General features: G+C 35.1%; 1 protein-coding gene across 7 annotated transcripts in view; it reads right to left on the reverse strand.

The window, feature by feature from the left end:
* Positions 1-1,225: 1,225 nt before the first annotated feature.
* LOC120948058 (cytochrome P450 306a1-like) overlaps positions 1,226-12,449 on the reverse strand; it is a 101,458-nt gene continuing 90,234 nt past the window's right edge. For 6 of the 7 annotated variants that reach the window (XM_049605235.1, XM_049605233.1, XM_049605234.1 and 3 more), the window contains 4 exons: positions 6,485-6,630; positions 2,292-2,500; positions 1,717-2,197; positions 1,226-1,625 (listed from right to left, as the gene is read on the reverse strand). In XM_049605235.1, coding sequence (XP_049461192.1) covers positions 1,260-1,625; positions 1,717-2,197; positions 2,292-2,500; positions 6,485-6,630 — 1,202 coding nt within the window. In that variant the 3' untranslated portion in view covers positions 1,226-1,259. The remainder of the gene's footprint in view (positions 1,626-1,716; positions 2,198-2,291; positions 2,501-6,484; positions 6,631-12,449) is intronic. The other variant, XM_049605238.1, reaches the window with a different exon arrangement.

Consider the following 12,449-nt stretch of genomic DNA (forward strand, 5'->3'; position numbering starts at 1 on the left):
TTCTTAAATGCCGAACGCAATATGATAGGCCTGATTGTCTAATCAGTAAATTTTCACCATCAATTGTTTGTTTTTTGTTGTTAATTTTATTTTTTTTAATATACACAGTTATCCAAATAGCCTGCATGTATTAAATAAATAAATATATCCCTAGAACGCATTATTCGCATAAAGACAGTACATCATTATCGGGTTTTCATATAAGAGACAAGATTGGTTGAGTTTATAAAATAATATACTGATATATTTAATATAAGTCTTACAATTATGTATGATGTAGTGTGTGTACAATTCTAAGTAGCCGGTCTGGTGGTACAGTCGTCAACTCGAACGACTTAACAACACGCCCGTCATGGGTTCAAGCCCCGAATAGACCGTGCCCCCATACGTAGGACTGACTATCCTGCTATGGTAACAATAAGTCATTGAAAGCCAAGCTCACTTCACTAGTGGGTGGGTATAGGCAGGCCTTGACCGGCAGCGGTTGTTGTGCCAAATAGAAGAAGAAGAAGTTACAATTATGATTTCTTTGTGGTTACAAGGAAACAAATAAATGTTGTTGATATTTTGCATGATTTATTTTGTTAGCGTCTATTATTTTTTATATTATTTGATGAAATAGGTTAATAGAATCCACATCACTTATTATTGATGTGTAGGATTGCGCCCTACACTAGATTACCTTAAACTCGCGATTCGAGTTTCAAAGGGAGCAAAAATCAGCACGATACCAAATACACCTCAGAGCGCTGACAAGTGTCAAGTAAGAGCTACCCGCCAAGGACTCTGTACAAGATTGGCCAGCTGGGTGATTTGAAGATATAGAACAATAAATTCTGACTCCACAATCTGTGCTGTTAACTGAATTCTGCATGTATTTCTTGGGGTAGTTATTACAAAGTGCTGTGTTCCGTTAGCGATGTTTACCTTTTGGGGTTTGTACGCTGGCTTAATTTCCCCTCTTTCCGTGAACATACAAATGTTTCCTTATGATTAGCCAATACACCACCCTTTAACCCCATAGTTTGCATAATTAACTATGAAGATGGCGCTACTGTGAAGTGTGGAATAGTTGTGTTATTGCCTCGAGATGGCGCTGCTCTTGGTTTTACGGCTTACTTCGCGTATACAACAAATTGCCTACATTTGGCGCATTTAAATCCTAAACAATTGATATTCATTTTGCTTTATATTTAACAAAAAAAAAGTATAATTATGCGTAAAATTATAATAAAATTGATACAACGTTTTTAACAGTTTTATTTATTATTTTTCGAGAATATAATTATATAGTCTGGGGGAGTTAAGGTTAATCCACAATTTCCTGTTAAATCAATCAACATAGCATCCTCAGGAGATATCCGAATCCAATCGTAATGAGACACTATATTGGCGATGTACAAATGAAGAATATTTCTAGCAAGCTCTTCGCCCAAACACATACGTTTACCGACTTGAAATGGAAGAAAGTAGTTTGGAATGGAGAAGCGCCCCTCTAAATCCAGGAACCGTTCTGGCTTGAAAGTGTTTGGCGCGTTGAATAGTATAGGATTCATGTGCACAGCCCATACTACAGGCATGATCATTGTATTTGATGGAATTTTAAAATCACCAATCTTTATTTCCTGGGAAATATAAAATATAAAGAATAATGTTAGAGAATAAGATCAGAATACGTTGTATTGACGTAACGTGTACTTCAAGAACCATTGTTACCTTAGTTGTTCCATGAGGTATACCAAGCGGAACAACGGTACGAATTCGCTGCACTTCCGCGATGGTTGCCCGTAAATAGGGCAAAGCCTCCACATCTTTCAACGAAGGTGGCTCATTCACGACCAGTCTTTGTCTCAGTTCTTCTCGAAGACGCTTTTGAACAGTTGGATATAGGGCGATATATAGCAAAGCCCATCGAATCGTAGTAAATGTAGTATCCACACCTGCCCCGAACAAGTCTGCCATCAAATGGCGTAGCTGTATGTCATCGCAAAATGCAGCATCCGGTCGACCTGCTTCTTGTCGTTTTGCGGCTTCTTTTAAAAAATATGTTAATATGCACTCCTCCTGCTCTTCAATAAATGTATCACAAGAACGCAACTTGCTTCGTTGATGGGATATCAAAGCATCATAAATAGCATGTGTTTGATGTTTTCCACTGAGAAGAAAATTGATTGTTCTACGAGTAGAAGGTAAATATCTAGAGAAAATAGACGATGTGAATAGAATAGTTATTTAATAATATCTTCAGCTATCTTTGAATCCATGTGACAAAATCAAATTCGTAAATTTACCTCAAAAATGGTAAGAAGTTCACAGCCATAGATACTCCAATATGCTTCACACCTTCTTCTTGAAGGTGCTGTAAATATTTCCATGTAACATTGTTCTTTTCGTATTTTATACCAAAAACTAAATCATTTAATAAATTTCCGAGCACGTGATGTATGATAGGAGATGGGTTTAAACCTTGTGGTGCCTTATCTACCATATTATCAATGTCCTTTCGAAAGGGCGAAAAAACATATACAAGCATGTAAATTATATAGAATGTAACACTTAATTCGAAATAACAAAACTTAGTTAAATAATAACATAAAACACTTAGTTAAGAGATAACAAGTTTTCAAAAATGAACGAGGAACAACTCAAAAACATATTATAAAATTACTATCGCAAAAAAATGCGTTTTTATTGAATACAGTGATTAAATTGAAGCTATGTTCATCGTTAAGTAGTGCGCAAAATGTATGTTAAAAGTATATGACGATAAGCTCTATTGAGCATGTATTATGTAACATAAATGTGTTTTTCTCCCAATGGTTTAGGTAGTCTATATTTGATATTTGTTATTTGTTTAAATTCAACGGACCGCATGGCCCTCTCGAAGCATTACAGTATAGTTCGGTAATCCGCACTTTTTTGAGTCCGCGTTTTGACGTCAATAATATTATTTTTTTAATCATTGTTCACTACTTTTGACGAAACACTGTTCTCATGAATTTAGTTGACAAAAGTACGGATTATCGAGGCGCAGATTATCGAGCGTGCAGATTAAAAAAGTGCGGATTACCGAGCGTATACTGTAATATTATACCTAAAAATTAACATTTTCACAAAATACATGTATACGTTTAGTTATAAAATCAGTCAATCACTCTGTCAATAAAATTAGGACGTAGAAGGACTAACGGCACGGATATTGTTTAGTAGCTCGGCGCGCGACATGTCTGGTTGATGACGATCCAAGGTGGATTTAAAAATATCAGGTGGTGGACTCTAGTGCATTTTGACAATTCGTCACTTGACGTAAGGTCCCCAGGATTCAAACTTTGTTTACATTTTTTAAATTTGTTCATATAATTTATCTATCCCATTTTTTCGATTAAATATTCTTTAAAAATATATTTTGGACTTGTTTTGGACTGCGAGTTCTTATTTAACATTAAAACATAGATCAAAGTGAGTTATTTTGTATTATTCCGTGAATTTATTCTATAAATCATCGTGTTTTCGACATTTTTGATGATAAAAACTAAGAAATCATTATTTTTTTTCCAATTTTCACATTAATTCCTCATTATCTACGAGCCGCATGGACAATTTACGTGAAATAAGAACTCTTACTCACATGATTTTAAATTTCGTGCATAAACAAATTATAAAATCTTTTGTTAATAAATCTCATATTTTCGATAAAATCAATAGACACACAAAAATCAACATAATAACAAAGAAATCTGTTCTATTTGCTAAGCTTTGTATGCGGAAACCAATGTTTAACGGTTTTAAAATGACGTAAAGTCCCTTAAGAATGGCGACCCCCCAAAGGCCCTTATCCACCACCTGATATTTTTAATCCACCTAGGGTAAACGTACCTATAGTGGTGCTAGTACCAATAGTGGTGGTATTGCACTAAAATGCGTCTCATACGATAAATTAACAGTAGTTAAGTTTTTTTATGATAGTGTGAAATGTTCTCTAGCCTTTTACAAAGGATTTAAAAATGAAATGGGGCCATTCCGTTTCTTAGTGACCGAAAAATCCATTATTTTGTGAAAGGTATCAACATTTTTCCAAAATCCTTAGGATTTCATAACGATACTCATATTCTTGTCAACGTTCTAAATGACCACATAACAATGCAATTATTAGTTTTTTAACATAATTGTTATCAAATTATATTGTTTTATTCAAATTCATTGGCTTTTGACCATATTTACGTATTTTTAGGTGTTGTTTACGATAGTGCCATTATAGGTACACCAAACAGGCATGTTCCTATAGTGGTCCTAGTTCTAAAATCAATAAAAACAGCTAATTTTAGATTTTTTTCGACGACATTTTTGACATGTCGTACTGTTTTCATTAAAATAAGCAACAAAAATTAGTTTTCTGTAAGTAATTTATGAAACAAAGGCCAAAATTCGCTTATGTGGCTGAGTGAAAAATCGACTTCAAATCAAGCAAACTCTTCTGAGTATGGATTGACGACAGGTGTTATTCAGTACTTCAGTCAATATTTTCATCAACCAAATTCATACATTTTTTACGATCAAATTACGAAAGATATCATTATTATGGCAATAATCCAAGCTATTCATACGAAAACAGCTTCAAAACTAAGTTATATTGATATTATACACTGTTTTGAGGCATCCTTGTTTACCACCACTATAGGAACACAATACGACGACTATAGGAACCATACCTCCATTATAGGTACAACGAAGCAATCACAAAAATATGTATTTTTTCGTAAATTCGATGTGTTTTATGGTAAAAATGGTTGTGATTGCGAAGATAAAACATATTCCAACTGTTATGTGTTGACATATTCAGAAATTGTCGTTTCTGACACTTTAAATCCATTAAAATACATCTGTACCACCACAAATTGCACCACTATTGGTACATTTACCCTAGATCTAGTTCGGAGAGATCAACGACCGGCATAGTCTATCTGAACACTCCAGAAGCGCAAGACAAACCGCATGAACTTGCGCTGGAATGACTCCAAACGGGCCAGAAGAACTCCAAACAGTGCAGCTGATGGCCACCATACTACCGACGCATTTATTCTTAACATTTATTCTAGTGCCGACTGCACCAAACCGCAGTACAGTGTCTTGATGCAGACCGGATCAGTGATGCCGCGTATAGTAGGTGGCTATCAGGAGGGATCATCCGAGTTACATCATTTAGAAAAATGACGAACAGTGGGGCCCTTCACGATTCTAGTTAGCTTTTTGTTTGGAGTTTGACAGTTCGAGGCTGAAATCATGTAAACTCTCCATACAAAACCACACACAAAACTAGTCTGAAATTTTCAGTCTAGATTATTCTAGCCTCAAAGCTAGAATTAGATTCAAGTACCTGCTCGAAAAATGGCAAAACAAGGTGGTATTAACATTTTTCCCAAGGTGCATTATAGAGATCAAGTTATGGAATCTAGAATCAAATTGTATGAAATCAAGATCGTCTCATAGCATGTTGTTTATAACCAAATTTGAACATCACTTTTTGACAGGACGGGAGAAAACTTTTGCTCAAACAAGCTTTCTGGAGGCTTAACGAATACATAAAACACTTTTGAAATCTTCATTCTGATATAGAAGCGATAAAAATCAGCCTAAATTAAAATTCATGCACCTGAAGCTGCATATTATACTCAATTGATATTTTCGAGCACAAATAACCGGGAATTTGAGCAAAGTACCTTAAACTGGAGTCTTGAACTTCCCTTAAACTGCACAAGTTTAATGGAATTTAGAAAAAGTCCTTTAAAATCAACTGTGATGTGGCTTTTTCGTTACTTTCTTTTATATTCGCTCGGAAATTATGTTTCCTATCGTTATAGTTGGTCACGTAGCCATTATATCCTTTAAAAATAACGATTTTTATAAAATAATGTCATACTAAATTAGCTTTTGTTTTTCATCAAAAACCAAAGCTATGAATGTAACATGAGTTCAACCGCATCGTAAATCGAAAGAAGAAAGTCTAATTTACGAACACACCAAATCTTGGCATTTTCAACACACTTGATCACACACAAATCAATAATTTCAGGCGTATCATGTACTTATTGAGCAGATATGGTAAAACAATTTCGAGAAAATGTCACTAGGGGAAGCTCCACTAGTTGGGTATCTCACAAACATGGTTGTTGAAACAAAACCTGTTGTTTATTTCATCGATGACGCTTACGTGAAAATAAAACACAAAGAAAAATAACCCCCGGCACCGTAGCATAAGGAAGCTGCTTAGGCGCTATTTAGAAGGACCACCTGGAACTTTTATGCAGTTTATCTACTGCAAAAGGCGAATTCAAGCAGTGATCTTTAGCATGCCAAAATTGGCTGCTTAAGCAATTCTGGCTATTTGGGTTAAAACCACAAACCAGATGTTGTTAAATCGTGTGGATTGACAACTATAGCGTGGGACCGCCCCTTGTGTATACAGATACTGTAGTATTCAATTTACCTGAAGCATTTCGATAAGTCCAGAATTAATTCTCCGTTCAAGATTTAATCGAGCACATCCATACTTAACCATTCCCAATTTACGAAGCCAATCGATTGATAATCGGCGTTGATCGCGCCATAAATTGCCTTGAGCGCAAATGATTCCTGCAATAAATTTGTTTAAATGTTTGTGAATGAATTTGTGAATGAATTTATTGAATAATTTTACTATAAATGGAATTATTTTACGATTTGTAAGGGCTATCGATATGAGAGCAACAACAAGGTAGGTTCAATTCCTTTTATTATTTTACATGGTTTTAGAGGATCATATAGACATTTTCAGCGAGTTGTAGATTCGTTCAGGCATATGATAGACTCTTTCAGCGAGATATAAGGCCCGATTATTAAACACAAATTGTAAAGACAAGTTGTCAAAATCGGAAGATTTGTATTATGACATCCGTTTGTGTTGTGTGTTGGAAAAATAAAATTTGACGAAACACAAACTCACAAGCATACTGCCAAGATATGTACAGTAGAACGTCGATTGTCCGGGTAGCTCGGGACCGGACCAAGGTGTATATATTTAGAAGGTTGAGTTATTTAGAGCAATTTGACATTTCTCAACATGACACTTCTCTTCCATGGTCCTCGCGGGGTAGGAGGAGGTGGGGAAGAACAAAACAAGGAAGGGGGTGTGGGTGTTGGTGTTGCGAGCATTATTTACGTTCAAAGCTTTTGGTTCCTTCGTGCAGTTCGGCTGGTGTTTATTTGATCTCTGTTGGCTTTGAATTGAAATTGCTAGGAAGTGTGTTTTCGTTGGTTATTTTTTAGTTATAGTGGAATAGAATTATCGCTTTATATCGTTCTTAGGTTTTCGGATAAGTGATAATAGCTATAACTTGCTTAGATGTGTAGATTCTTTATGAACCGCATCAACAGTTCTTTGAATTAAATTTTTGCTCATAATTTGTTTGGATTTTTGTGCCTTTTTTCCAGTTATTTTCAATTAAGTTAGTTAGGTTTTTAGTCTTTTAAGATTTACGTTAAGTGTAGTTTTATTTAATTTCAAAAGAACTTAAAATTTTTCAATTTTTATCATGCCTGTTCCGTGTTCCGTTTCATTGTGTGGTAACAATCCACGCAATGTAAAGAAACGTGCATTGGAAATTTCTTTCCACATTTTTCCAAACTATGACCCTCTTCGACATGCATGGGTTCAGTTTTGTAACCGGGAAGAAAATTGGGAACCTTCGAAAAGGGACGTTATTTGCTCAGCACACTTTCAAGAAAGCGATTTTCAAATGCCTGAGAGCGGTATTGTTGGAGGTAAAGTGCTTAGAAGGACTCTTTTTCCTAACGGTAAGTTTTTATTAGCTTATTTTCCTAATGATGATACAACTAACATTTTATGTTTCTGTTGGCTTTTAGCGATTCCATCAATACACTCTGTATTATCATCTGAAATAGAGAATCGGGAAGAGGTTTCTTCTGAAAATTTTGTTCCTTCAACTTCCGACACTTTATTGGTAAGTGATGTTTCGAACATACCACAAAACACCAGCACAGCGTTTTTAAAAGAAAATATAAAACTGCGAGAGGCAAACAAAAGGCTAAAAGCCACATTGAGCCACATTGCTTCTGAAAATTATCAGCTAAAAAAAAAAGTACAGGACCTAGAAAAGGAATTAAATTCAATTAAAAATAGTAGTATCCCACCGAGCGATCTAATCCCCAAAATGAAGAACATGTTGAAATCTACTCTAACTTCAAATCAAGTTGATTTGATAATAGGGGAGAAAAAGCGTGTTAGATGGACAAAGGAGGAAGTCAGCCGTGCTCTGACATTGAGGTATTTTGGAAAAAAGGCATACGATTACGTAAAAGATGATTTAAAAATATATTTACCATCACCCTCCACTTTGCAAAAATATGCCAGAACCTTTAAGTTGCGTGAAGGTATCCTAGAAGACGTTTTAGTTTTCATGGGGAATTTTGTTAGTTCTTTGAGCAGTAGGGATGCCGAATGTATTCTTAGTTTTGATGAGATGAAGATCAAAAACGTAATGGAATATGATCCGTCGGCAGATGAGGTTATTGGCCCATATAATTATATACAGGTAGTAATGGCCAGAGGCTTGTTCAAGAATTGGAAGCAACCAATCTATATTGGTTTTGATAAAAAAATGACGGAAGAAATTCTCATGAATATTATAATTAAATTGGATGAGAAGAAAATTAACGTTGCTGGAATTGTGAGTGATAACTGCTCAAGCAATATTAGTTGTTGGAGAGACCTCGGTGCTCATGATTATACTAAACCATACTTCGAGCACCCAATTACAAAAAAAAATATTTATGTATCGCCAGACGCGCCGCATTTGCTTAAATTATTGCGAAATTGGTTTATTGATCATGGGTTTGTATTTAACGGAACAATTGTCACTGCACAACCTTTGCGCGATCTAGTGGAAGGCAGATTAGGAGCGGAGATAACTCCTCTTTTTAAATTAAACACAGGACATTTGGAACTATCTAGTCAAGAACGCCAAAATGTACGCAGAGCAGCAGAACTGTTGTCTCGAACTACAGCTGTATCATTAAGACGATATATGCCAAAAGAAAAAGAGTTAGCTGACATTATAGAAATGGTAGATTTATGGTTCAGTGTATCCAACTCATTCCATCCCAATGCCAAATTGCATTACAAAAGATCGTATACTGCTAGTGAAGACCAACTAAAAGCTTTAGATGACATGTTTAATTTTATCGCAAACATGATAGTTGTAGGCAAAAAAAATATGCAAGTATTTCAAAAAAGTATATTAATGCAGATTAATTCTTTAAAAATGCTGTTTGTCGACATGAAAGCAAAGCACGATATCAACTATTTATCCACGCATAAGGTAAGATCATAAAAAATATTTAAATAATTACACCAACCAATTTAAATAATGGTTTTTATCGTTTTCGTTCGTATCTTTTCAGCTTAATCAAGACCTGTTAGAAAACTTTTTTTCTCAGTTGAGACAAAAAGGTGGTACGTATGACCATCCATCTCCTTTAAATTGTATATACAGAATACGTCTAATGATTCTGGGGAAATCGCCAAGCGTATTGAAATCGGTTACAGATAATGAAAACAACAAAAAAAAATATTGAGCCTGATGTATTTGTCACATCAGCTGATTTTGAAAATGAAACAGACCAGCTAAATGAAATATGCGTTAGTCAAGAACACTACGTATCAGCTACCATATTTCATGAAGCTGAGATTGTTCCTTCCCTTCTGGATTTTGATGCGACAGACGCAGACGATGAGTTTAGCGCAACAAATTTTGACTCACTGTTTATTTTAAATGAACAGGAGAAGGATGGCCTTGAATATATAATAGGCTATATTGGTCGAAAATTTAGGGATAAATATCCATATTTAGGACAATATACGTGTAATTTGACAGAGGACCATTGCTACAGTCAACCACAGTCTTATGTTGAACACATATCGGCTGGAGGTTTATACAAGCCATCCGCTAGCTTCCTTGACCAAGGATTGAAAATGGAGGAAATTTTTCAAAGAACTCACAAGGATGGAAAACTAATTCAAAGTAAACGAATTGTAAATACATTTACAGACCTCCTCCAAACACATTTCCCTGATTTCCCAATAGAAATTCTAAAAACATTTGCTAAACTTAGAATAATCATGAGAATGAGATTCCTCAATATAAAAAAAGAGGAAATTCGAAGGAACAAAAAAAGAAAGACACCAATGGAAAGACAAGCGGCTAAAAAATTTAGAAGACTAGTGAATTAGTCGTTGTATGCATTGCAAACTGTTGCTCATTTTATTTATTTATTTATTTATTTTTGTTCTTGTAACTTTGATTTTAGTTTTGTTAACTGTTACTTAGTTCTGTTTTTTGATATTATTTATGTTAACTTATTATTTTGAATGGCATCATTCTTGATAGCTTTATTGGAACAAACTGTGATATTTTATTAATAGATTACAAAACTCATTAATTTAAAAGATCCTGTGCTAAAATACTGTGGTAGTCCCTAGCTGGTGGAGTAATCGGAACCGGCTGGAGCTGCTGGAATCTTTACAAACTTTCTAAACTATTTGATATAGTGTGACCTCAAAACGTATCACCGAAGTTAGTGTAATGCCGTTGGAATTTATATTTTGGTATTAAGTATAGACAAAATATAGTATTAAGTGCAACTTAATACAGCACTAAAAATAATAACAAAATTTAGAGCCGGTCTGAAGGTATATACGATACACGCGCTGGCTCCAAAAAGCCCGGACGTGTATGACTACAATACAAGTAAGAAATGGCTATCTGGTTGTGTCATACAGTAATCTGTGAAGACTTTATAAGCCAACATGACCTCGCAGAGAAGAAAGAAGAGCACAGGCGGAAATAATGTCAAAGTCTATATGTATAGATATGTACAGAGTGCAGAGAAACATACTATACAAACTGAACTATATCACACCAAAGACATTACACTAACCTAAGTCACACGTAAAGATGTCGATCTGTATTATTCATTTTAGAATATTTGTAACGCTGTCATCGGCTCCGAACGGTTTATATTATTCCAACGTGTTGGTAGAATTTCGCTAACCTTCCAAAGTAGCTTTCGATTGTGGTATTATAACACGGGTACGGAGGTAGTTATCATTTAAATATAGTCTATTAAAAGTAAAATTTCATCAAACTGGATATTGCTGTAGGCGGAGTAAAATGCCGCAAGATTCTTATAATGAACTATATGCAACGAAAACGAACAAAATAAGTACAAGCTACCTTTCTAGTCTGACCATTGTGATATGATACATGTTAATCATAAAGTGCTGAACTTGTAGCTATACATTAGATTTCAAACGTAGGATTTATTAAATTCAAAAAACAGGTATTGACCTGTTTTGTGAACGAACTCAAATTGAAAGGTAACAATACTACAAATAAATTATTTTTTCGAATCAGATCGAATTCCAAAACCAAATGTTTATGTCTACAATTCATTACTTTCACTTCTGAGATATAAATACTGTAAGTATATGTTTCGTCTTTGTTTGGGGGTGATGAAGGGTTATAAAAATATATAATGGAAATTTAAACTCACGTCGATCGGGTGCGCGGAATAAGCACAAATGCATTGATTTCTTTTGAGAATTATATCATCTCCAATTATTCTTTCCTGAACGGAAGTTTCCGTTTACTTCTTTTTGTACTATTTGGCTACCATTTGTGTGTTTATGACTATTGCTTTCGGTCGATCGAGTTTGTGTTCTGATATACCATTACATCCCTCTCATTATCTGTATATACTCTACGCTCAAGAAAGAATGTGTTTCTGCGTATAATAAAGCGTTTTTTTCACTGCACGTTTTTATCTGTAAAGAAGTAAAGAAAAAACTTGAAAGAACAAATAAAAGGAACTATCTGTCGATTTGAGCGAGATAGAAACCACTCACCGGAAGGAGATCACTGTTTTCACACCACCAACCGAAATATCACAATGTAGGATACCAATCTGCAGCGCCACTGGTCTTCAATCACTACCGGGTAAAAATACATTAGCAGTATAAAACTGCTTCTACGTAACCATGCAATGACGATAACAATATTGGTGGATGCTTAAGCTTTAACCAGGAAATTACATAAAACCTTTAAAGATGGGAAATATATAGTTCATTTGTAGAAAAACAGACGAAACCGTTGGAGAGCTAAAAGAGAAGAAAGAACGACTGATGAACTGAAATATTAACACGGAAGCTACTTGCGGATAATGGCTTTGTGGCTGGAAAATCGTTCTGGTCCTTAAGTTGGGTCAACAGATACGTTCGGTGGCCAAATCGAACTAGGTAGCTGTAGTAGACGAAGGTGCGAGACCATGAGCAGTTTCGGAAACTCTTGCAGCAGCTCAAGCCGCAAAGTGGTTTTAACACAGGCTACGTGATAAGC

This window comes from Anopheles coluzzii, chromosome 2, assembly GCF_943734685.1.
Source record: "Anopheles coluzzii chromosome 2, AcolN3, whole genome shotgun sequence".
Lineage (NCBI taxonomy): Eukaryota > Metazoa > Arthropoda > Insecta > Diptera > Culicidae > Anopheles > Anopheles coluzzii.